At 39.7% G+C, this 27,909-nt stretch overlaps 1 protein-coding gene across 4 annotated transcripts in view; it reads left to right on the top strand.

Annotated features, from left to right (window-relative positions):
• Window positions 1-27,909, top strand: part of MIER2 (MIER family member 2) — a 118,423-nt gene that overhangs the window by 19,123 nt on the left and 71,391 nt on the right. For all 4 annotated transcript variants that reach the window (XM_073593995.1, XM_073593986.1, XM_073594004.1 and 1 more), the window contains exon 5: window positions 11,523-11,563. In XM_073593995.1, the coding sequence (XP_073450096.1) occupies window positions 11,523-11,563 (41 nt within the window). The remainder of the gene's footprint in view (window positions 1-11,522; window positions 11,564-27,909) is intronic.

The following is a 27,909-nucleotide window of genomic DNA, read 5'->3' as shown; positions in this document are numbered from 1 at the left end:
GTGGGTTTAGAAACACTTTTTTTTCCACATATGCTGGAATGAACCGATACATTTTGTATGTTACACAAATATTGGAGTAAACTGCAGCAAAAAAATAATTATAGGCTTTTTAATAAAAAAAAAAAAAAAAATATATATATATATATATATATATATATATATATATATATATATATATATATTTAGGCTTACCTATAGGTAAAAATAAACAATGTGAGTTCATGCCCACTGAAAACAGTTTTTTATGTGTGCACTGGTCACTTTATAAGATGGCGTTTATACATAGGGATTGTTATATTTGATTGCACTTTATTTAGTAAAAAAAAAACAAAAAAAACTGTTATAGTGCAGCTCTATGAGTTAGACACATTGGACTTTATATTGTTTATTGGCTTTTGAACTGTTTTTAACACATTCGTTTCTTTTGGGTGAGAATTTTGCACACTGTTGGGTAGTCTCACTCCTAGAGCTGCACTATTAATGTTTTTTTGTTTTGCCGACCTTGCTTTTTCTGGCACTTTTTGTTTACATGTCTAAATTGGTATTTGTTGCTAGAAAATTACTTATATCCCCCAAACATACATTTAGCAGAGACTCTAAGGAATAAAATGGTGATCGCTGCAATTTTTTTATGTCACGTGGCATTTGTGCAGCGGATTTGCAAAGGCAATTTTACACAAAAAAAAATACACTTTAATTACAAAAAAACAAAACACAATAGTTACTCCATTTTTTTTTTTTTGTTACGCCGAGTAAATTGTGCACGCTCATGGAAGAGCACTAGAATTATTACTCTCATTTTAACGTTCGCGGCGATACCTCATATTCAAATACTTTTTACATATACGTATGACTTACGGAGGGATAGGGGGTGCTTTTAAAAAAATAAATATTTTATTTTACTTTTTTATTTTTCCACTGTCCCTTTTATTTTTTTCATTTTTTGGTGATCGCTTTTTATTCCTATTACAAGGAATATAAACATCCCTTGTAATAGAAATAAGGATGACAGGTCCTCTTTATGGAGCGAGCTAGGGTCAAAAAGACCCCAGCTCTCTTCTCTACCTTTTAAAAGCAAAAAATTAAAAAGAAAAAAAAAAAAATCTCGCTCGCTTTAAAAAGTAAAACATTTCTTTCAGCCTGGACCTGCAGTCGCTCTGGTCCTCCTAGGCCATAGAGTCGATCAAAAAGTGTTAACTCTTTGATTGTCTATGGGAGCAGCCAGCCGAACCGCCAGATCTTTTTCTGGGGCGAACCGGCAAAAACGGTGAGCCCGAGAAACACCCGCGAAAGGGGTGAGGGGGACGACGTCCCCTCCCTCCGCTTCAGAAACTGTTCCAGCGGCTCATGTGCCATTCAGTCCGGTTTCATGAGAAAGCCTGCTGAAAAGAACCCGGACTGAATGGCACATGAGTCGCTGGAACAGTTTCTGAAGCGTCCCCCTCACCCCTTTCGCTGGTGTTTCTCGGGCTCACCTTTTTTGCCGGTTCGCCCCAGAAAAAGATCTGGCGGTTCGGCTGGCTGCTCCCATAGACAATCAAAGAGTTAACACTTTTTGATCGACTCTATGGCCTAGGAGGACCAGAGCGACTGCAGGTCCAGGCTGAAAGAAATGTTTTATTTTTTAAAGCGAGCAAGATTTTTTTTTTTTTTTTAATCTTTTGCTTTTAAAGGTAGAGAAGAGATCTGGGGTCTTTTTGAAGATATCGGCCATAACCCTGGTAAACCACTTGCAGACATACAGTGGATAAAAAAGTCTACACACCCCTGTTAAAATGTCAGGTTTCTGTGATGTAAAAAAACCTTTAATGTGACCTATAAACTGTACAATCTGAAATCTTTTAGGGGGGTTAGTAAAAATAATAAAACTAAAATAAAATGGATGCATTAGTGTGCACACCCTCTTATAACTGGGGATGTAGCTGTGTTCAGAAGTAATAATCACATTTAAACTCATGTTAAATAGGAGTCAGTATACACCTGCTATCATTTAAAGTGCCTCTGATTAACACCAAATAAAGTTCAGCTGTTCTAGTAGGTCTTTCCTGACTTTTTTTAGTCACATCCTACAGCAAAAGCCATGAACCACAGATCTTCCAACGCTCTCCAAGATCAGAGGGATCTCATTGTTAAAATGTATCAGTCAGGAGAAGGGTAAAAAAAGAATCTCCAAGGCATTAGCTATACCGTGGAACACAGAGAAGACAGTCGTCATCACGTGCAGAAAATATGGCACAGTGGTGACATTACCAAGAACTGGATGTCCCTCCAAAATTGATGAAAAGACGAGAAGAAAACTGGTCAGGGAGGCTGCCAAGAGGTCTACAGCAACATTAAAGGAGCTACAGGAATATCTGGCATGTACTTGCTGTGTGGTACATGTGAGAACAATCTCCCGTATTCTTCTGCAAAAACACATCTGAAGTCTCCCAAAAGCATGTGGGAAAATGTGTTCTGGTCTGATGAAACAAAGGTTGAACTTTTTGGCCATGATTCCAAAAGATATGTTTGGCGCAAAAACAATAATCGCCAAAAGAACACCATACCCACTGTGAAGCATGGTGGTGGCCACATCATGCTCTGGGGCTGTTTTTCTTCAGCTGGAACAGGGGCATTAGTCAAGGTAGAGGGAATTATGAACAGTTCCAAATACCAGTCAATATTGGCACAAATGTTATGCTAGAAAGCTGAAAATGAAGAGGAACTTCATCTTTCAGCATGACAACAACCCAAAGCATACATCCAAATCAAAAAAGGAATGGCTTCACCAGCAGAAGATTAAAGTTTTGGAATGCCCCAATCAGAGCCCAGACCTGTATCTGATTCAAAATCTGTGGGGTGATCTGAAGAGGGCTGTGCACAGGAGATGCCCTCTCAATCTGACAGATTTGGAGTGTTTTTGCAAAGAAGAGTGAGCAAATATTGCCAAGTCAAGATGTGCCATGCTGATGGACTCATACCCAAAAAGACTGAGTGCTGTAATAAAATCAAAAGGTGCTTCAACAAAGTATTAGTTTAAGGGTGTGCACACTTATGCAACCATATTATTTTAGTTTTTTATTCTTCCCTCCACCTAAAAGATTTTGGTTTGTTGTTCAACTGAGTTGTACAGTTTATAGGTCACATTAGAGGTGGAAAAAGTTCTGAAATGCTTTATCTTTGTCTCACTTTTTAAAAATCACATAAACCTGACATTTTAACAGGGGTGTGTAGACTTTTTGTATCCACTGTATATATACGTATATATCACAAATAACCTAATTAATGTGAGTGGATCTATAAGTTTTCAGCTGCTGAGTGTAAATTATTACAGGTGTTTGTTCACTGCGCAATCCTGATTTGTTACTCCAGTGATTTATTTTTTTTTTTTCAACAATATATTTTTAATAACCCCTTCCCGCCGAGCGTACGCAGATGTGCGTACTCGGCTTTCGGGGGTTATACCGGGATGATGCCCGCAGCTGCAGGCATCATCCTGGTACCGTTGTTTGGAGCCGGCGATCGGCTATCCGAATATAACAACCGATGCGGCTAAAAGTCGCTTGGCTGTTATACCGGAGGAGCGGGAGGGGACAACCCCCCCTCCGGAGCTCTTACCGGGCCTCCCGTTCGATCAGGAGGCCCGGTGACCAATCGGCTGCCTCCGGCAGCTGGGGGCGGGCTGGAACGAAGCTGTGGGCGGCTTCGTTCCAGCCTTCTAATTGTAAACGCGGAAGCGATGTCATGACGTCACTTCCCGTTTACTCGGCTGCCAATGGGGCCGGTTTTTTAAAAAAAAAGACACAGTATTCAGAATCGCCGTTTTCGGCGATCTGAATACTTTGAAGTGCAAAGGAGGGATCGGGGGTCTTTTAGACCCCCGATCCCTCCATAAAGAATACCTGTCGCCACCTATTACTGTCACAAGGGATGTTTACATCCCTTGTGACAGCAAGAAAAGTCATCAAAATTTTTTTTTTTTTTTTTTTAAACACAAATTTTAAATATATAATTAAATAAGAAAAAAAAATTTTTTTTAAAGCGCCCCCGTCCCCACGAGCTTGCGCAGCAAAGAAAACGCATACAGAAGTCGTGCCCGCATATGTAAACGGTGTTCGAATCACACATGTGAGGTATCGCCGCGATCGTCAGAGTGAGAGCAATAATTCTAGCACTAGAACTCCTCTGTAACTCTAACCTGGTAACCGTAAAAAGAATTTAAAGCGTCGCCTATGGAAATTCTTAGGTACCATAGTTTGTCGCCATTCCACGAGTGCGTGCAATTATAAAGCGTGACATGTTTGGTATCTGTTTACTCGGCGTAACATCATCTTTCACATTATACAAAAAAATCGGGGTAACTTTACTGTTTGGATTTTGTAAAATTCATGAAAGTGTCCCTTTTCCCAAAAATTTGCGTTTAAAACACCGCTGCACAAATACCGTGTGATATAAAATATTGCAACAATCTCCATTTTATTTTCTAGATTCTCTGCTAAAAAATATATATATATATATATATATATATATATATATATATATATATATATATATATATATATATATATATATATATATATATATATATATATATATATATATATAATGTTTGGGGGTTCTAAGTAATTTTCTAGCAAAAAATATGGATTTTAACTTGTAAACACCAAATTTCAAAAAAATAGGCTTAGTCATGAAAGGGTTAAATTTCAAAGGCCAATCATATACAAATAGTACATAAGAGAAATCAAATAGTAAGATCTTATGAAGATATGGTTAATAGACTACAAAACAGGAAAGTAGTACAGCTTGGTTTCATCAAAATGTAAACGTCAGATTATGCTATATAAAGAAGAACGGTAACGAGGAGAATACGAAGCGGGTAAATATCTGTGACACCAGATTGCGGATAAAAGAAAGGTAGATAACAGTTGTAAGTCAACAATCAATTCCATACATCATTACTCCAGTGATATTGCAACTGCTTCACCATAAGGAAAGTGGTGTGCAGACACTGCAAATCTGTTGGCAGACTAACTGTGGGCTCTTTCAAGATTGGCCAAACTTGCTGTTGCAGGGTCCGATCCTTCATTCGGCTTTAGTCACTGGCTACTACGGCATGGTTGTTAAGCCCAAGGCTTAGGGAATATAAATATTTCTGACTTTGTAATCCCCACCATCCTGAAGATTAGAAAAAGTCGACCTCCAGGAAGGTGTATGTGGGATGTATATCGGAAGGCTTATTTCCACTGTGGTGAGGCTCGTAAATTTCACCCATTACTATGCCTTGGGGTGCATCTTGGCCTTTCACCAATATGGTGTGGAAATGTGTCTGCTTTAAAACTGAATTACAAGTTTATCGTCACCAGAATTGAATGGAATGATCAATCCCAGCATAGATCATACCTCTGTACCATGTTGCCTGCAGATACCCTGATATTCTGGGTTTAGTTGTTGCTTTGTGTCATGTGACACTCTGTATATCCTGCTGATGGACTCTGTCCCTTCTACAGCCCCTTCCTGCAATGCCCACTGCTCAGAGTCTAATGCTCCCCTTTGTAGTCTTTCATACTCTGCAAATGATGTAACTTCCCCCACAGCTCTGATGCTAGGTGGGATTGAATACATCCTAATTAGCACACATGTAGCCCCGGTCACACCTGCAGGAAGAGTCCCAACCCACCAAGTACCACCTTACAGATCATAGGATTATTCAAGAAGGAACCACTTTTATACACAGCCTGTTCTGTAAGGTAGCTGTACTGCTGCTGGGAGGATTGAATAGATCACAATTAGAATTCAATCCTGCCCAGTTAAAAAAGCCAACCAGTTTGAACAGTCTTCAGATCCTGCCCTCCCAGAGCCCCGCTCTCTGTGAAGTGATTAATTTACATATGGGGAAATCCCTTCCTAATAACCTCCCCTGCAAGATCAGTATGACACAGGAGGAGGTATGACGCATTTACACCTTTCACTACCCACATGAAGGCCCAGACACAGTAACCCTAGAACCCACCACATCAACTCCCAGAACTAATACAAGTGACTCCCATAGCTCACTCTGAAGCTACAGAGGCTCAAAGGATCATGGCACATGTCATATCGGGACTGGGAAAGGAAGGAAACAGGAAATCGGAGAACCTTGAAACTCAGCCAATAGGAGTGACATCAGACACAGAAACTTGCTGTACACCCGTGGCTGTTTTGAGAATGAAACAGAGTAGGACTAGGCAGAAAAAAATAACAAGCACAGCACCGCCTAGGGACGGTGCTCACTGGTAGTAACCCCCAGCTCGGCTATTGGCAACTCAGTTTTTTTTCTGCCTAGTTTAGGAGTAAGGACCTGGCTCCCTGCTGGAACCTGTGGTTCCTTAGTTTTTTTTTTTTTTTTCTCTTTTTTTTAATCTGCAACGTCTTCAATCAATTGCTGGGCTGGGTGACAAGCTGGATACTATAGTTCCTTGTAGTCTCCCCAGCCTGGCCACCGAGCGCGCGCAGACCTTGGCTCCACGCTGGGTCGGCCGCGACTAGCCCCATCCTGGACCGGGTGGCTGGCGAGCTAAACGTCTCACAGGGACACATCTGACCAGACACCTGGTGTCTGTGTCACAGTGTCACCGTGGCCGATAGCCCCCCCTCTAGGTGAGAGATGGATCTGTCTTGGGTGTGTTACCCACAACCCCTACTGGATCGGTAAGTACATACCTCCCGTTTCTGGGGCACGGTTTGGAGCAGTCGGGTACACCTTGGGTCGGTCGGTCCTGTGGGATCCCTCCCGGTTCCGCAGCCATTTTCCCGAAGCTTCTCTGGTGTTCAGTCTGCTGTAGAGCAGCTGGCGGCTATTTTCTTGTAGCCTCGTGGGGAGGCATATGTGGTGGTCCTCTAGTGCTGACCTCTGCGTGGGCGGGGTGTTACCCCTGGAGCCTGGCACTGATTCCCTCTGCCAGCGGACGGACAGTGCATAGCACCGCTCTTCAGAGGTCTGGGTCGGCGGCGGCGAGCCCTTCTGGGGTTTCCCCAGTCAGCTAGTAGGGGTGTTTTACTTCTTTCCTCTATCTCGTGAAAGTTCTGTCCCTGGTGGTGCCTGGTCGAGCATGGGACCTTTCTATGGTGTCTGAAGCAGATGCCGATTTCCCTATTTTCCTACAACTGCGTCCGCAAACTAATTTTGTCAGGCTACACAATAGTTTTTTCCTGTCCACCAAAAAGGTTCTTTCCTTCCAATCTTCATCTTCCCACTTCTCATCTGCAGGCTTTGTTTGGGGCAGTACAGGACTTGCTGCTTCGGGGGGTGATAGTTCCAGTTTCTGAAAGGTTTCAGGGTTTCTACTCCAACCTGTTCACAGTTCCGAAGCAGGAAGGTGTCCATCTGATCCTGGTTCTCAAGGCCCTCAATTTTTTTGCGGAAGTTCAAGATGGAGTCCCTTCGTTCCGTGGCCACACTTCATCAGGGGAATTTCCTGGCCTGCATAGACATCAAGGACACGTACTTGCCTGTCCCCATCTTGACCAGGCACCAGCATTGCCTGCGTTTTGCGGTCGGGACGCACACTATCAGTATCCTTTTTCAATAAAAAATTATAAAAAAACATTATTCATCTGATAAATGCAGCTAGGAAGCAGACTGCCTCACCAAATTTGTCCCAGTGGTTTGCCTGAATAATGAAATTATTCAAATGGAAGACTTGACGGCCTCTTGATATAGAGGAGCAATTTAAAAATATGTTTTTATCTTCTACCCCTAGTGTGAATTCTGTATGACCCCCAAATATAGATCTCATCTTCTCCAAGTCTTCTCTTGGTCACTATATTGCCTGGTTTTGTTTTTTTGTTTTTTTTTGGGGGGGGGGGGTTGTTTTTTGTTTTTTTGTTTCTTGTTTTCTTCTCTTTATGTATTTTGATGGAGGAACTGGTGTTTTTTTTTTTTAGTAAGATCAACGGTAAAATTTGTTTTCCTCCCCATTTTGATTCCATCATTCCTCTTTAACCTTTTTTTTTTTTTTCCTCAAATATGGGAATAACTTTAAATTGTGTAGGTTATGCTTTGTTTTCTTTTTTGCTTACAGTGTTGAACTGTGGAAGTGTAGTGCATTCTATTTTAATGTTTCATTTATGCAACACTTTTTTTCTTTTCCTGTTTACGGCTACTATACAATTGATTCACATTTGATTTGTAAAACTATGGTATGTCTTTGAGAACTTTTTGAATAAAAAAAATTAAAATATAAAAAAAAAAGAAAGGTGGGCTGATGACTACATCAGAATACATTGCTTACTATGAATGGCTGAATGCCGATCAGATAAACTCTATTGAGTTTCGTGTATGAGTCAGGAAGGTCTCGGCTCAAACCCGAAACACAGTGCGGTATGCAGTATGTAGCCTCAGCTACATACTATTTATACAGCACATCCAGCAGCCTCACATGTTAGTGAGAGACATGGTTTGTTTGGGCCAACAAAGCTGGAGTTCAGCATTAAAAAAAAATCCAATGACATTAAAATAGATACACCATTTCTTTAAAACACCCAGTGCCTAAAGTGATTGTAAAGTCTTGTTTAGAAAAAAAAAATGTAAAAAAAAATGTTATACTTACCTGCTCTATTGCAGTGGATTTGCACAGAGAAGCCTGGATCCTCCTCAGGTTCTCTTTGCTGCTCTTGGCCCCTCCCTCTTGCCGAGTGCCCCCACAGCAAGTAGCTTGTTATGGGGGTACTCGAGCTGCAGCTCTGTGTGTCCATTCAGACACGGAGCTGCCATTCGGCCCCGCCCCCTCTTTCCTGATTGGTTAACTGACTGTGACAGTCGTGGGAGCCAGTGGTGCTGCTGCTGTGTCTCAGCCAATCAGAGGATTCGAGTCTTAGACTGGTGGGGTATTCGTGGACATCGCTGAACAGAGATGGGGCTCAGATAAGTGTTAGGGGTTGCTGGGGAGGCTGCTGCACACAAAAGGCTTTTTATCTTAATGCATAAAATGCATTAAGATAAAAAAAACCTCCTACCTTTACAACCCCTTTTAAGTGGAAAAAAAAAGCCCAATATAAACAAGTTCTTCAACACTTTGGTGAAGTATAAACAAACAGATCTTCCAGTGCTTCTGTGCTCACCCTGTGCTTCTGTGCTCACACCTCTCCCCAGCACGCTGAGGCTCACCAGATAGCCTTGCCTCTCTTATAGAAGATCAGCTAATTGCACTCTATGTATAAATGGCAGATCACTGCACATTAGACATGTGCATTCGTTTTCGTCCAAATGCATTTTCGTCCGAATTTCAGGTATTTTCGTTATTGTTTAAACAAACGATAACGAAAGTGCAGAATCCGAAAAACGAAAGATCCGACATAAACAAATGCTTTATTTTCGTTTTCGTTGCTACAACAGTTCGATATAGATAGGAGATTCGACATGATGATGACAATAACAGTCTGTGTTCATCAAACCTGTGGTCGAATGTGCCTAACCTTAACTATTAGTCCAACATTATTCTACATAGAGAGAAAAGATTCAATGTAGGGGAGAAAAGATTCGACGTAGGGGAAAAAAGATAAATAAAAATAATGATGAATGTTATTGGCTGATTGTAACCAAAGAGGAGGAGCAGTAAAATAGCTAGAACTAAGCATACACGTACTTTGGCTTATGGTGTCTGTTGAAAGTTCTAAGAAGATTTGACGGAGCAGGTAAACCATACGGCGTCGTACAGTTTAGCTGCTCCGTCGAACCTTCTGTGAACATTCGACAGACACCATAAGCCTTCAATGACAGATTCGACCTTAATTTGGATTTTCGGACGAATGCAATTAACGAAAAACTAAATAAATAAAAATGAATTAAGGGGGTAACTAAATAAATGTATTTTCCGGACGAAAACGAAATTCCGAAACAAAATATTTCAGTGTGCACATGTCTACTGCATATCACCTGGTCAATCCAGTACAGCAATATTTGCTCCCATATTGGCTCCTCCAGATGTAAAAATGAAAGAGACAAAAAATATTCACTTTTAATAAAAGCCAAGAAACTATTTACAAATACAAAAAAAATCTTTAAATTACCTTATCCCATTAGGGTAAATCGGCAGTATTATTATGCAAGCACACACTAGGAGGCTTCCATCCAGAGTCTCGGTTTCTCATCAGTTCCTGATACATCCGTTCTGGTGAAACAGCTGACATTGCATCCTGTTGCCGTTCAACCACGCTCCGATGTTCAGTGTTAGGACCCTTACTTTTTTTGAATATGATCAACATATGTTATCCATATAGTGATCTTGGTGTAGTTATTTACTTTTAAGTAATTTCAGAGAACAAGTAGGCACTCTTTAGGTCTAACGGAAAAGAGATTTAACCTTCACATATGGAAAGGCTTCTTCACAGTGAGAGCTGTCACAATGTGGAATAGACTCCCCCCAATAACTAGTTCTGGCCAGCTCAGCTTTAAAAAAAAAAAAAGAGCTGGATGCATTCCTAAATGCATAAAACATAATTCCACACTAAGGGGTAGTTAATCTGCAGGATACCTAAATGCCTGCTGGGGGATCAAGAAGGCATTTTTTTCTCCCACTGGAGCAAATTGTATCATGCTTTTATTGTTTTTTTTTTTTTTTTTGCCTTCCTCTGGATCATTTGTGGGTATTGGATAGTGTATATGGAGGTTTTCTATTAGATTTTTTTTAAATTGTTTGGACTAGTCTTTTTTCAACGTGACTGTTACTGTGATGCATTTTGCCTTATGACTTTGTCCAGGGGATTCCTGTATGTGACATCAGTGGTTTCACTGGACATGACGTGCCAGGAGCTGGTGAGAGACATGACTGGGCAGAAGCCCCCTGGTGTATGCTTGCCTAATAATACTGCTGACTTTACAATTTAACCTGATGGGTAGAGTAATGTGCTTTGATTTTTTTTCTCTTATACTTTGTGAGCAGTTTCTTGACTTTTAATAAAAGTGAGTGTTTTATGGTTTTACACTATTGGAGCCATTTGTCTTTCATTTTTACACCTGGTAGAGCCATATTTGCTGTGTACTGGCTTGGAGTGGATTGACCAGGTGATACAGTGACCTGTCATTATACATAGAGCGCAATTTTGCCAATCTTATATAAGAGAGGCATGGCTATTTGGTGAGTCTCAGCCTGTTGGAGAGAGGTGTGAGCATTGAAGCACTAGGTGGAAACATCTGTTTTAAATTCACCAAAATTTTGAAAAACTTGTTTATTTTGGATTTTGTTTTTTCACTTGCACATTGGGTTTTATGAAGAATTGGTGTGTATCTATTTATGTTACTGGATTTTTATTAAGTATATAATTATTCATTTTTTTGATATGTAATGATATGTGAAAAAATTGTAAAATCTGAACTCCTAGCCACCGGTGTGGCCCTTCCCTTATAAATTTACCCCAAACCGAAGCTGAATTTTGTATGTTTTTATACAAGGGGAAGCAAATTAATATTTTGAGAAATTTAAGGTTGCATTTAATACCAACTTGTTGATGAAACTATTGCCAAATTGTTCTGTCAAATTTAATGTGTGTTCATTTGTTAACAGCTCCTGAGGACTGGACAGTGGAGTGTGAGATCAGGTCTGAGGTAAGGACTTAATTTCTTCAAGGATGTGAGTTTTAGAAATGGTGATGGACTTCATAATATGTTTGCTGATATAACAGTTTACCAAATTTAGGAAAATGTATAATCTGTTATATGCAGTCAGATAACAGAGTCACACTTTGTTGGTTAGATCTTGGCATGAAACTTCCAGTGTCAAAAAAATAAATAGTGTCTCCAAACATGTCTGGTCATCTAATCCAGGAGGTTGCTTGCTTGGAAGGGGCGGAATTCAAAGAACACTTTGCATTTCTCAATGAAGGCAAACCTTACCAACAAAAGAAAAAACCCAGGTGTTCAGCCCAAGTCTAATGATGTAAAATTGGGGAAAGGAGGATTGGGCTATATTCAGATATGTGCGGTTAGCCATATGGAGATAACACAAAATAAAAAATACAAAACAAAAAGTCCTCAAATACAAAGGAACAATATAAAAGCATAAAAAGCAATCTCAAGTAAAATTTTGTCACAGATACACTGTGCACTATACAAGAACATTTTATTGTGTTTAAACTATGAGTCCCTACCGCCAGATTGCCTGAGGGAGGAGCTCCAGAGATGTGTAAGAGCACAGAGTGAAATCCAGCGCAATGCTCATAGTGCAGTATGTAAAACAAATGACTTTAAAAAATGAATGAGATGCACTCGCAACATTAGGCAAAAGAAAGCCATGTAATCCACAGCTATCAAGGGGCTTCACTCAATCCACATACAGGTACAGGTGTGCTGTGGATGCCTGGCCAGGCTGCTGTTAAAGCCTGGAGAGATGCTGGCCTTTGCAAAACCTTTTGGCTGCTGGCAAATGGATACCAGTCCATTGGAATGATTTAGTAAGTTAATATATGCCAAGGAGAGTCTGGGAACTTGTTTTATGGGGAAAATCCCCTTTCATCAGCCTACTGCAGGGAGTACCAGTGACCTTATTTGTAAGTCTCTGCATTAATTATGAGCAGCTGTATAGTGGCCATATTAATCAAACCAGCAAAAATCAATGCCTCGGACAGCTACCATAGACATACAGTGCCTTGCAAAAGTATTCACCCCTTGGCTTTTTTTTTATATGTGATGGATCAGAACACAATATTCTAAGTTGGTGAAGTAAAATTAGAAAAATATATACATAAAACTATTTTTCAGAAATAAGAAACTGATAATTGGCATGTGCGTATGTATTCACCCCCTTTGTTACGAAGCCCATAAAAAGCTCCGGTGCAACCAATTACCTTCAGAAGTCACGTGATCTGTCATTACATATACACACCTTTTTTGAAAGGCCCCAGAGGCTGCAACACCTAAGCAAGAGGCACCACTAACCAAACACTGCCATGAAGACCAAGGAACTCTCCAAACAAGTAAGGGATAATGTTGTTGAAGTAGAAGTCAGGGTTAGGTTATAAAAAAAATATCCAAATCTTTGATGATCCCTAGGCGCACCATCAAATCTATCATAACCAAATGGAAAGAACATGGCACAACAGCAAACCTGCCAAGAGACGGCCGCACACCAAAACTCACGGATCGGGCAAGGAGGGCATTAATCGGAGAGGCAGCACAGAGACCTAAGGTAACCCTGGAGGAGATGCAGAGTTCCACAGCAGAGACTGGAGTATCTGTATATAGGCCGACAATAAGCTATACACTCCATATAGTTGGGCTTTATGGCAGAGTGGCCAGAAGAAAGCTGTTACTTTCAGCAAAAAACAAAATGGCATGTTTTGAGTTTGTGAAAAGGCATGTGGGAGACTCCCAAAATGTACGGGGGAAGGTGCTCTGGTCTGATGAGACTAAAATTGAACTTTTTGGCCATCAAAGAAAACGCTATGTTTGGCACAAACCCAACACATCACATCACCTAAAGAACACCATCCCCATGTTTTTCAGCAGTCGGGACTGGGAAACTGGTCAGGGTTGAGGGAAAGATGGATGGTGCTAAATACAGGGATATTCTTGAGCAAAACCTGTACCACTCTGTGTGTGATTTGAGGCTAGGACGGAGGTTCACCTTCCAGCAGGACAATGACCCCAAACACACTGCTAAAGCAACGCTTGAGTGGTTTAAGGGGAAACATGTAAATGGCCTAGTCAAAGCCCAGACCTCAATCCAATAGAAAATCTGTGGTCAGACATAAAGATTGCTGTTTACAAGTGCAAACCAACCAACTTGAAGGAGCTGGAGCAGTTTTGCAAGGAGAAATGGGCAAAAATCCCAGTGGTAAGATGTGGCAAGCCCATAGAGACTTATCCAAAGTGACTGGGAGCTGTAATAGCCACAAAAGGTGGCTCTACAAAGTATTGACCTTAGGGGGGTGAATAGTTATTCACATTGACTTTTTTTTTTTGTCCTATTTTTTGTTTGCTTCACAAAAAAAATCAAAATCTTCAAAGTTGTGGGCATGTTCTGTAAATTATGCGAATCCTCAAAGAATCTAAGTTAATTCCAGGTTGTGAGACAACAAAGCACGAAAAATGCCAAAGGTATGATTACTTTTGCAAGGCACTGTATGCTGTAGTGCACCCCTAGTAGACGATTTCAAGGGTAAATATCACACAGTGAATGATTCTTTGATAAAAAATAAATCGTCCATCCAAAAGTAAGCCATAATCATAATTCAGGACCATGAAAAAAATCATTAAACAAATTGATTATATTTAAAAATATATTAAAAGCTTGGCGCTAACTCAAAACAAATTTAGAAATAATCATTTGGTGCATAATAACCCACAAAAAATCAATATAGTGAAAAAAAGGATGAGAAAGTCCTCAAAAGAAATCCAAACACCAAAAAAGGAAGTCTGTGTCTAACTACAGGTAAATCTTGGTTATCTGTGCTCCACCATCACTCATTTGGAAGAAATACACACCCACCAGATAACTAAGTATAGTAAGCCTCGTAATAATCAGATCCTTTGGGAAATGATATGGGTCAGAGAGGGATGATCCTTCACTTAAGCTCAATCCTTAGATGTTTCCTTATGCTTGTATGATAATAAGGCTTGGCAAAAGCAAAGTATATATCATAGCCCAATATGTGTATTAAAACAGGTATTAAGTTTGATAAAATGCGTACTTACATTTTTAGGTGCTAATAATTTAGCACCAACATGTACAGCCAAGCCGGTACGCTTGGTTCCGATTTCCGGTGTGAACGCTCGCTACAACTTGGAGGAACGGCGTTGTTCCTGTTCTACTGGCTGTACATGTTGGTGCTGACTTATTAGCACCTAAAAATGTAAGTGCGCATTCTATCAAAATTGATACCTGTATACAGATACTTCTCATTTATCGACTTACCTGTTTTTAACGACCACTCAGACTTACGACCAGCTCTCCCCGACCCTTGCAGGATGACAGCTCGGACTTACGACCAGCTCTCCTGACCCGCGCACAGGACTTCATGTCATCACTCTGCATCAGCCTAGTTCTCACTCCCAGTCTGCTGTTTTACAGGTATACTGTACTTGGTGTACTGTACTCTGTTCTCCTACATGCCCCTTCTAGCGTACTGTTTTATGTCCTTCTGTACACAGTACTGTAATGTAATGTGTGCTTGTACTGTATACAGGTATTGCCCACGCCATGTCAGCAAAAAGAAAAGGCGTGCTTGCACTTGCAGAAAGTACTCAGAAAAAAAGAAAATCAATTGATCTTGATATGAAAAAAAAGATCGTTAAGGACTATGAGGCTGGAAAAAAAGTTAAAGAAATATAAAGTGAATTGGAACTTGCACATTCTACCATTTCAACAATCCTAAAGAATGATAGAGTGAAAGAGGCAGTAAAGGCATTAACAGGATATCAAGCCATAATAACTAGGCAGCAGAAAGGCCTCATTCATGAAATGGAGAATTTGCTGGGGGTATGGATTGACGACCAAATAGAAAAAAGAATGCCACTGAGTCTTTTATTGATTCAAACCAAAGCACGCAGTATTTTTGAGAATATGAAAGTGAACAAAGGACAAGATTCGACTGAAACGTTTACAGCAAGCCATGGATGGTTTCAAAGTTTCGTTGAAGATTTTAACTTCCATAATCGGAGTATCAGTGGGGAGGCTGCAAGTGCAGATGTGGAAGCAGCTGAAAAATTAGTGATGGAGTTTGATGAAATCATTGAAAAAGGTGGCTACTGTCCAGAGCAGATTTTTAACATTGGTGAAACTGGACATTTTTGGAAAAAAAATGCCCGAAAAGGTCCTACATACACAAGGAAGATAAAACAATGCCCGGTTTTAAGGCTTTTAAAGACAGGGTCACGTTGTTGGGGGGGAAATGTTGCTGGGTTCAAGTTAAAGCCTCTCCTCATCTGTTGTTCACAGAACCCACGTGCATTTAAACAGGTTAGTAAGCACATGCCTGTTTATTAACGTGCAAATAACAAAGCATGGGTGACGCAAGCTTTATTTGATGACTGGTTCACCAACTGTTTCATACCCTCGGTCAAGTGTTATTGTCAGCAAAAGGATGTTCCCTTTAAAATTATCCTTCTGCTTGATAATGCCCCAGGCCACCCTCAGCATCTTGATGACCTACATCCAGATGTAAAGGTGTTGTATCTGCCTACAAACACAACTGCTATCCTACAACCCATGGATCAGGGTGCAGTAGCAACATTCAAGGCCTACTATTTGCACAACACCTTTTCCAAAGTTGTAGCAGCAACTGAAAATCATGAAGTTACCCTTTGTGATTTTTGGAAAGCTTACAACATTTTACACTGCATAAAAAACCTTGCATCAGCTTGGGAACGAGTAACAGAAAAGTGTATGCAGGGTATATGGGAAAAAATGCTTAAAGCGTTTTGTGAACAATAGCCAAGTTATAAATAAAAAAAGTGTGCAACTTGCTAACATGCTTGACTTAGATGTTGAAGTGACCAATATTAAAGAATTTGTGGAATTTGTTGAGGGAGTGCTAAGTAATGAAGATTTAATAGAGTTGGAAGCACAGCAGCACTTAAAACAGGAAAAGGAGGAAACAATGGAAGAAGTGCAAAAGAAGTTTACAGTCAGGGAGTTAGCTGGCTTGTTCTCAAAAGCGAATGTAGCTTTATTACAATTAGAGAGTATAGACCCAAATGTTGAAAGGTTCTCTAAAGATGAAAGAACGTATGCAATGTTATGAAACATGATGAAAAAAAGAAAATTACAAAACGGAGCACCTTAACGGAATTCTTCTTGCAAGCTACCCCTACCAGTTCTATCATTTCCTTGTCGTCTTCTCCCTCATCTACAACTCCTGATGACCCTGCTGGTAACTCCAATGATGATACTGATGACCCTGCTCGTAATTTCAGTGATGACACGGATGACGCTGAAGCACTATCACCCTTTGAAGGATTTTATGACTAAAATGTTACTCTAAATGTCTACTGTACAGTATACGTTTACTTTTTGGGCACTGTACATCATGGTATCCTGTACAGTACAGTATTTATATTTCCCTTAACGTCTTTCAGGACAGCACCTTGAGAGCGTGGCTCCACCCACTTGACAGGAAACACACCTCCACCAAACTTTAAAAGGAGGCTCCTTCCCACTTATCAGTACTGTCATTATCTTTCTGTACTTCTGCAAAATAAAACATTATTGCATTGGAGTTTTGTGTTTAGACCTTTTTTTCCCAGAGTACACTACAGTAGTCGGGAATGCTTAAAATATTGATTAATTGTGGTTCTTCGTTTAACGACCAATTTGTTTAATGACCTGGTCAGTGGAATGGAACTCGGTGGTTAAGTGAGGAGTACCTGTAAACATATTGCGCTATGATAAATACTTTGCTTTTGCTGAGCCTTATTATACAAGCATAAGGAGACATCTAAGGATTGATCTTAAGTGAAGGATCATCCCCCTCTGACCCATATTGTTTCCCAAAGGATCTGATTATTACGAGGCTTATTATACTTAGTTATCTGGTGAGTGTGTATTTCTCCCACACGAGTGATGGTGGAGCACGGATAACCAAGATTTACCTGTCACTACACAGCCTTTCTTTTTTGGTGTTTGGATTTCTTTTGAGGACTTTCTCATCCTTTTGTTTCACTATATTGATTTTTTTGTGCGTTATTATGCACCAAATAATTGTTCATTTCTAAATTTGTTTTGAGTTAGCGCCAAGCTTTTATATATTTTTAAACTGTTTAGAAGGTGATTCACTCACTTGAAAAAGGGGGAGCTCTACTCACATTGTTTTGCACTGTAATATATATATTTTTTGGTGCCACCACTTATTCTAATCTACGCAAATTGATTATATTCATTGTAAAAAAAATTGAAAAATCACAAGAACTTTACAATGTAAAAGAGGATCTAATACAGCATTATAGTATCTAATATAGATACTATAATGAAGATAGTACTAAAAACCTATAAATTCAAGGAAGAGATGTACAGTAAATGTATTTTATATTTCAAAAGATGAATGAAATGGTAATAGTGAATTAATATTATTGCACATCATGATGGATATATTATGTAAAGTAATAAATTATACTCATATTAATGTAAATAGAGAGGGAAATGGATAGAACCCAAGGTAAGTAAAAACAAAAAGTGAAGGTAAAAAAATGGGAGCTATTATTATTGGATCGGAAAATTAACAATAGATAATCATAAATAAATATATGCTTACATGCATTACTGACAAAATAAATAGGGAATGATGAATGACTGCTATAATATACTAAGGTGACCACAACCAAAAGGGACCCATCAAACTGAAAGAAGTGCGAAGGGCCTAGACAGAGGGAAGGACTGGGAACTAGACTGAGACTTCACCAGTTGGATAGGATGTAAATAATCATATGATGGTATATACATCCAGTTTCTCATTTAACCCAATAGGGGAAGGGCTGTCCAACTGAAAAATCAAGAAGATTTCTTGCATGCTTAATGTTTTAAATTTGTCTCCTGATAGTGAAAGGGAGATGGACTAAATAAGAAATTACTGCAGTCAGTGTAGAGTTGATTTAATTCTCAAGTAAAAACGCTTGATTTAAATCAACTTGATTTTAAATCATAATTTTTAAAGAGCACCTGTCATCTCTGTCCAGCGACAGCTCCTCTGACCTGCTGTTGACTCACTGACTGTCTCATTCACTTTATTGGGACGGCTGGTGATGTGGCAGTGACACAACAAGGTGGGGGACGTGGCGGCAGTAGGTGTCGCAGTCCCGCTAAAAAATCCCTGATCGCCGCCATTACTTGTAAAAAAAAAATAAATAAAATAATAAAAATGCTATAAATCTATCCCCTATAACTTTTGTGCAAACCAATCAATATATACGCTTATTGCAATTTTTTTTTTTTACCAAAAATATGTAGAAGAATATATATCGGCCTAAACTGATGAAGACTTGTTTTTTTACAATTTTTTTTTGGATATGTATTATAGTAAAAAAAAATATATATATATTCAAAATTGTCGCTCTTTTTATGTTTATAGCGCAAAAGATAAAAACCGCAGAGGTGATCAAATACCACCAAAAGAAAGCTCTATTTGTGGGAAAAAAAGGACTTAAATTGTGTTTGGGTACAACGTCGCACGACCGCTCAATTGTCAGTTAAAGCGAAGCGGTGCCGTATCGCTAAAAATGGCCTAGTCATTAAGTGGTTACAATTTGATAAGAAATAAAAAAAATCCAATTTTTTTTGCAAGATCATTGATTTTTGTCCACCCTGACTGTAGTTGTTTGGGGTCCTTGTTATGATCAGCCAGGAAGTGTCTTGAAACACTATATTTTTAGGGGAGCCCTGTTCTATGCTCTTGTGTTCCCCAAATGTATTCCAGGATGTAGTTATAGTGACTGATCTTGGCATAATCCTTATAGTGTGGCCTACATAACATAGGCCACAAAGGCAAATGAGGCAGTATGCTACGCGAGTAGAGCAACAAGTAGAAAATCCCTTTATAGTGTAAGTCTGTTCCTTAAGATCACAAAGATTTCAAACCATGGGAAACAAATTGGCATGTAAGACATTTGCATTGTTTGCGCAGGTACATGGCTATCGGGGACAAAAAAACTCATGATATTCTCCACTGGCTCATTATGCAGTTTAGGCACTTTGCTTGGAGCTAATATGTTCTTAATATTTCTAGCGCTGTGGAAAATCACTTTTTAATCCGGGAATATGGGGCCAATTTGGGGGCATTTTTCAAAATGGACCAATACTTCTTTATAATTCTTTTGATGGGCTTGTGTTTTGCTTTGTCATTTAAGGTTACTTTGTGGTAAAGCAAACAAGCATAAAAAATCAAATGTATGAAGGTGCTTTACTAAACAGAGATGCTGTTCAAACTACGGTACTTACAAATTTAGGAAAATAAATGACATACAGAATTTTACAAAATACGCATGCAATATACACATGCTATCTATTTTTCCTATAAAATGGGCATAGGCAATTCATGCAGTATAGGGATACACTAAACTGCTACTGAACTTGGGTTGTAGATTTAGTGTCATCCCCAGCTAAAGTCTTTTATGATGGAGCTGTCTTCCTATCCCAGATTTCTTCCAAAACTCCTTGCTTCTCAGAGTCCCCCCTCCTCTTTGTTTTCAGCACATGACTGAGTTCAAGTCTTTTGTTCCCTTCCTCTACATCCGGACAACATCATTTCCTGTTCCATGAGCTCCATGAACCAAACCAGTTCATTAGCATAAGAATAGGGGAAGCCCCGCTTCTAAAACCAGTCCATTGTAACTGAAATGCATTATTCCATATATTTTATTATAAAAATCACTAAAATAGCTATAGCAACACAGCTTGTATTGGTCCTTAAATTGTGTAATAAACAAAGGACCTTGATTATTAACTCGTTCCTTAGTTGAAAACAATGAAGAATCTTTTTCCAAGTACAGGCATCAGTATCTCTATTGGCTAGTTGGATGGAGCTTGACGTATATCCTTTTTCAAAGAACGTCTGGGTCCAAACATAACTGTGTCATAATCTTCTAGGGTGGAGCAATTATGCCACAACGTACAGAATTGGCTGTATGAGGTGACAACTAGCCTTGTGTAGCTATGAGTTTCCTTATGTAGGCTTAAAATGAGTTTTGGTTACGATCTTTCTTGAATCATTGTGCTATAATTCAAAGGTAAGAAATAATAATGACTCTTTATCGATGACAGACAAGTGAAATTGTGGTAAATGGGTTGTTGCAGTATGTAATTGAGAGATGGAATTCGTCTCACCTTGCCAGAGAATTAAAATGTCATCTATGCATTAATCGAACAGAACTAAATGTCTGGCAAAGGGATCGTTGGCCCAAATGAACAGATTCCCCTAGTAGGCCATAAAATGTTAGCATAGCTCAGAGCGAAGCTGGCCCCCATAACTGTGCTGTAACTTGAAGAAATAATGAATCTTGGAATAAGAAGCAATTTGTGTTTGAAAATAAAAACAGCAGCTTGGACCAAAAAGTTGGCGTGAGTAACTATTAAATTGTCTTTGGTAAAAAAAATAAATGTTGGTGGGCGCTAAGACTGAACTGTGTCTTTAACATAGGCAGGGAGGGAGGCTACTATTGGCTGTACGAAGTGATTCAAATAGTCAGACCACAATCGGTCTCCCTGGAGGATTTACTGGGTCTTTATGTACCTTAGGTAGGTGATAGAAGTATGGTACATCGTAGCATTCTCGGCATAGGAAGGCCCTTTCATTCATGAATCAGAATAAAGTACATGCGTGAAAAATAAGATGTGGGCGGGGCGCATGCGCGGCACGATGCGGGACGGACGCTGCTGAGCTCCGTCTGACGAGGCAGGCCAGGCACGATACCTGGGGCTATTTCCAGCCAAAAACTTCACCATCCGTCCGATCACCCCCGCGGGATCACTCTGTGCATGCCATCTGGCAAAAAGGGGCGACATAACCGCTCCCAACATACCCTCACCAACTATCTTATGAGCATGGAGAGGAGGATGACCCAAAATGGCGCCGGCCACCATGCGGCCTCCAGCAGTCCGGAGCATGCATCTAAAGACAGTGGGTACTCTCAACCCCTTTCTAAGGCTGATCTAGATGCAAGCCTGTCAGCAATCTATGATAGATTTGTGGACAAGTTAGAAAAAGAGATACACAAATCAACCACCGCTCTTTCACAGGAGATTGCCAGTATAGGAGGCCGCACAGACCTACTAGAAGCCAAGCATGACGAACTAGCCATTGCACATAATGACCTCAGAAAGGACTATGAAACCCTGGCAGACAGTTTTTCTTTCATGCAGGCTCACATTGAAGATCTCGATAATAGGAACAGACGAAACAATATAAGAGTTCGTGGAGTTCCAGAATCTATCACAGACCTTAATCAAGTCATTACAAAGCTGTTCCATAACCTTGTCCCAGACAAACCGCTCTCTGCTTTTGCATGTGATAGAATGCACAGGGCTCTGCGTCCAAAACCAACAGCAGATAAACCCCCCAGAGATATAATAATGTGTATGAAAGACTTTATCACCAAAGAAGATATAATGCGTGCTGCCAGGAATTCCCCATCCATTGAATTAGATGGGATAAGGCTGCAGATTTTCTCTATCTCCCCTGCGACTTTAGACCGAAGACGCAGGATGAAAGAAGTTACAAATGTCCTTCAAACAGCCAGAATCAAATATAGATGGGGTTTCCCGTTCAAATTATTAACACACAATGGCAATACCTACACTGTTTATAATGTCATTGAAGGAAAAGATCTGCTCATTAAACTGGGACTGCTGGATCCACAACCATCACAGCGTCTACCTGCTACCCCTAGATCTTCGCCTATATGGTCCACACCCTCCACCAGACGCAGTCCGAACTAAGAAGATGGCAACAACACTCCCCTCAAGATCGTGTCGCCTGATCTGTTCGATCATTAATTAAGTGAGCGAATTCTTCGCTACCACTTTCACTGGTTGACAACCAAAATTCAGTTTTTACAGTTCTTCCCTACCTAACACCCCAGAGCTGAGGAAACGTTCAAACCTTATGTAAATCCCCCAGACGCTACAATCAACCCCTGCTCGGAACCTTGGTTCAGAACATTTACCCAATCCCCTTCCCATACTAACTTTATTTTTTTTTTTTCTATTTTTCACTGACTCTACCCTTGGAAGGAATGGGGATGAAAGGGAATATAGTAAGGGGAGGTGGGGTTGAGAAGGGAAGCTCCCCTGTTCCCTTCTTATTATTTTTTGTATATTTTGTTGGTTCTTTCTTTTATCCTTCTTCTCCTATGCAGGTTTTTTTTTTTTTTTCCCCTACTAAATTTTCAGATCTCACAATCACCCTCCTCACTTATGATTAGACACCAAAGATGTTATATTATGTTACATCATTCTACAACCTTCTGACCGATATATACACCCCAGAGTAATGTGAGATTCTGCAAATCTGTCATATTGTGCACTATTCATTAGTTTGCTCCTTTTGGTTCCTAACAAATTCTTTTTTTTTTTTTTTTTTTTTTTTTTAAAGAGAAAAGAAAAAAACCTGATATAAAAGTGTTCTCCTCGTTAACTTTTTGGAGGTTATTTACTATTTAGTGGTATGTTAAGGTTAACCCTATAGTGTTCTTACCATGCACAAATCCCCTTTTTTTTTCAAGCTAAGTACCTACTTCTCAAATTGCCTGGCCCATCCACAGTCGCTAGTTTGACCCCCATTCTGCCTGAGGGGCCTGCGGCCCTGCCTTCTCCTGGAGGGGGGCGGCGCTCCCCGCCGGCAGAAATTGGACAATTAAGTCCTTTGGTAGAAATTACTAGGCTGAATGACTTATGGTCCTTCAGTCCCCTTTTTTTTGTTATTTTAGTTGTTGTTATACTAGCCCTTATGGCAATTTATGCAAACAATATACTCTTTGGAAGACTTCTTAGTTCAGGTTATTCTATCTTGGGTAAATCTAAATTTTTATCTTTTATTCAATACAGGATTAATTCCCTGAATTTAAATATTAATACAGAGCTATTGTTCTCTCATCAATCGATAAATGTATGCACAACCTATTATTTCAATGTCATTCCATATATACTGTGTCATCTATTTTGGTCCGTGTTGATCCTCTTTTATACAATTAGAATTATCATCCCTAATAATTATGGGTCTTAAAGTATTTTCCCATAATGTCCAAGGTCTCAACTCTCCCAATAAACGTAAAAAAGCATTCAAGCAGTATAAGAGACTGGGTGCCGACATAATTCTAATGCAAGAGACCCACTTCTCTACCTCCAACCATCCACAATATTTCACGTGGTGTTGCCATTTTTATTAAAAACTCCATTATTTTCGAACCTCATTCTATTTACAAAGATGATGACAGTAGATTCATTATCCTAAAGGGTAGTATAAACAGACGAAATGTCACTATTGCTTCTCTTTACGCCCCAAAGGAAGCCCAAGCAACATTCTTCACTAAATTCTTTAACATACTAGAACAATATATCTCACCTCATTTGATAATTGGAGGCGACTTTAATCTATCTGCTCACCCAGCTCTTGATAGGAGCAAGGTGGCCCCCTCTTCCAAAGCCTTTAGTAAATCTATAAATCGTTCTCTCAGTAAACTGCAGCTAATTGACTCTTGGAGGGCACATAATATTGGTGTCAGAGCATATACCCACTATTCCCACCCTCATAGTTGCTTTGCCAGATTAGACTATATTTTCTGCACTCCGATCCTTTTAGCAAACTCTTCTAAATCAGACATACACCCATGCCCATGGTCAGACCATAACATAGTAGCGTTTGAAACCTCCCATATTGGCATGGCTCCCACCCCCTTTAATTGGCGCCTCAATGATTCACTCCTATCAAACCCTTCTACTGTCCAACAAATTAATACCCATATTGAGGAATATTTCCGCACAAACACGTCAGATGAGGTCCTCCCAACCTCGGTTGGGGCTGCTCACAAAGCAGTTTTGAGAGGTCACCTGATTAGCATAGCCGCAGCTAAAAATAAATCTAAACTGACAGAAATTAAATGCCTTACCAAAGAACTCCATGAACTATATAATAAACTAAATAACAACATCACTCCAGATTTATCTAACCTCATTCAAACAAAACGTAAGGCTCTAAACACATTACTTTCTGAAGACACAGAAAAATCTCTTAGATTCTCTAAAGCTAAATTTCTGTTACATGGAAACTCTTCCTCAACAATGTTTGCCAGAAAACTGAATCATGATACTAAACCCCCACATGTTTACAAACTTCGTGACCAAAAAGGCAATATGGTAACACACCCCCAAGATGTCCTCCAAATTTTCACTTCTTTCTATAAAAACCTCCTTTCTGGCCCCCAAACACATCCACATCCCACTACTCTAGACTGGTTAAATTCTCTACGAATCCCTAAGCTCAGTCAACTCCAATCCTCTTCGTTAAACGACCCTTGCACTGACATTGAAATTCTTAACATAATAAAATCCCTCAAAACATCGACTGCACCGGGCCCAGATGGCTTTACTACATCATACTATAAAAAATTTGCCCCCTTACTGACCCCTAGTCTCACCAAAATGTTTAATTATATCTTATCAGGTGGTCACTTCCCTGAAGATATGTAACTGGCTAACCTATCATTAATTCCAAAACCCCAAAAGGACCACTCCCACCCCCAAAACTTTCGTCCCATTTCAGTCCTTAACAATGACCTTAAATTGTTTGGCAGATTGCTGGCAAATAGACTAGCCACAGTTATCACCTCCCTGATCCATACAGATCAAACTGGTTTTATCCCAGGCAGACAAATAGTTGACAACATTAGACTAGTTACAAATATTGTCCAAGATGCTAACCTTCACTCTCACCCCCTATATTTGCTCAGCCTTGACATCCACAAGGCCTTTGACAGTGTCAACTGGTCCTACTTAAACCACCTATTACCTAAATTTGGCATATCAGAAAAATTCATACATGGATTTAATGCTCTATACCACCTCCCCCAAACCAGAATTAGAATTCCAGGGAATAACTCAGATTTCTTCCCTCTAAGCAGAGGAACTAGACAGGGCTGTCCTCTTTCCCCCCTCCTTTTTGCTTTAGCCATTGAACCCCTTGCAATCGCCATTAGAAATAACTTGAATATCAAAGGTTACCAGAAAGATCCATATCACTTTAAACTCAGTCTTTATGCTGACGATGCACTTTTGTTCCTAACAGACCCTCTAATCTCAATCCCCAATCTCCTCTCAGAACTCCACTCATTCCATAAACTCTCTGGTCTTTTTATCAACACAAACAAGTGCTCCATTTTACCTATTAATAGCCCTCCAAACTTAACCTCACTTCTGAAGAAAAACTTCAATTTCCTATGGTCTTCACACTCCTTTAAGTATTTAGGAGTTAATATCACAATATCCCATAACCTCCTATATAAAAGCAACTACCTCCCCCTTTTCTCACAAATCAACTCGCTGTTAAAAATCTGGTCCTCTTACCATATCTCCTTCCTTGGAAGGATATGTGCCTTTAAGATGACTATCCTTCCAAAACTACTATACTATTTCAGAGCCCTCCCCATTAATGTTCCCAAAACAAGACTGGAATCCCTTCAACGCGAAATCAATAGATTTATTTGGAATAACAAAAAACCTAGATGTAGTTATATTCTTATGCACAGACCACAAAATAGAGGTGGGCTGGGACTTCCTAACCTTTGGCTTTATTTCCTAGCAGCCAGATTAGCACAAATGGCTCAATGGTCTTCCCCTGATACAAATATTTCTTGGCTGATCTTCGAGTCCACCTCTATTCTTCCTTTGAATATTAGGGGAATTTTGTGGTCTAATACAAAACTATATCACATTCTCAACAAAAAAAAATTATAATTACCCAATTTATACACCTATGGAACAGAATCAAGGATAATTTTAAACTCCCCTCTGCAACCCCTCCATTGGCCTCATTCTTAGGAGACCCCAGATTCCCCTCTGCTTTCCTTGATCAGACCCTCTTTCACAACTGGACCAAAAACAACCTTACTACTTTAAAATCAATTACACTCAACTCTAAATTCCCAACTTTTGCCTCATTACAATCCAGATTTAATTTTCCCCCTTCAGAACACCACCAGTACACTTTAATCCGTGAATTCTATTCAACATACTACTCATTATCTGTTAACCCCCCTAGTACTTTATTTGAGCACATCTGTATTTCTTCACCCAGAGATAAAGGATTGATATCCCTTCTCTATAATTACCTCAGTAACTTTCTCCAACCTGAAAAATCTGGCCCTATGATTAGATGGGAAACGGAGATTGGCAGCACATTCCCAATAGACACATGGACTAAAATGATAGAAAATCTCCGTAAAAGTAATTGCGCTGCTGCATTTAGAGAATCCTCAATGAAGCTACACATCAGATGGTACATGACCCCATCTAGGATACATTCCTTCTACCCCTCAACCTCCCCAGACTGCTTTAGAGGCTGTCACCTGGAGGGCAGCTATATCCACATCTTCTGGGGCTGTAAATTTCTGGAACCAATATGGGATAAAGTAATCAGCAAACTAGAAAACCCCCTTAAGAAAAAATCTCCCTATCCCCCCAAATATGCCTTCTATACGCTTCGGTTCCTGAAGTTCCCTCTCCATGCAACAGACTAATCCACTCTTTAATCAGCTCTATACATTGGATGATAGCCTTTAACTGGAAAACACAGAACTTGCCATGGCCCCAGGTTGAGTCCAGAATGGAAACACTCAGACTCTCGGAAAGAATCCATCATACCCTCTCAGATAGTATGCACATCTTCAATGAGAAGTGGAAATTCTGGCCTCTACCGGATCTTCAACCCTCATAATCCGTCCTACCCTTCTAAAAATAATCTCCCATACTATTTAAATTTTTTTATCTTTATTCTTCATGATCATATTCTCTATACTCTAACAATCACCTATTGTAACCCACCCTTTTATATTGGTTTGGATCTATGTATCTTATACATCTTTTTACAATACCTCTACTGTATCCTGTTAACTAATTATCGCAACCCAACTTTGTGTATCCCACAAATCTTTACCGCACCTGTATAATCTTATAGCTATATTCTGTAATTGTTTTATTATATGTCTTCCAAATAAACTTTTGTAAACAAAAGAAAAATAAGATGTGTCTGGTCTGTTTCATCTTTCTTCCACAAGTGCAATAGAATTCTGCATATAAATCCTCTTCCTTCAATACCCACTGGTGAGGCACACAAAAAAAAGTGTAGTTTTCAATTTTTGTGATCAAGTGCCATGCATCACCAAAACATGAATCCTCCTGTGACAACTCCTGGTCCTTAAATATCTACCCTTAACCTCTGGATCATCAGTTGTGCTTGATATAAATCCACTACCAA

This window comes from Aquarana catesbeiana, linkage group LG01 (assembly GCF_042186555.1).
Source record: "Aquarana catesbeiana isolate 2022-GZ linkage group LG01, ASM4218655v1, whole genome shotgun sequence".
Classification (NCBI taxonomy): Eukaryota; Metazoa; Chordata; class Amphibia; order Anura; family Ranidae; genus Aquarana; species Aquarana catesbeiana.
Note: the sequence above shows the minus strand (reverse complement) of the source record. Positions and strands in the feature narration are given on the sequence as shown.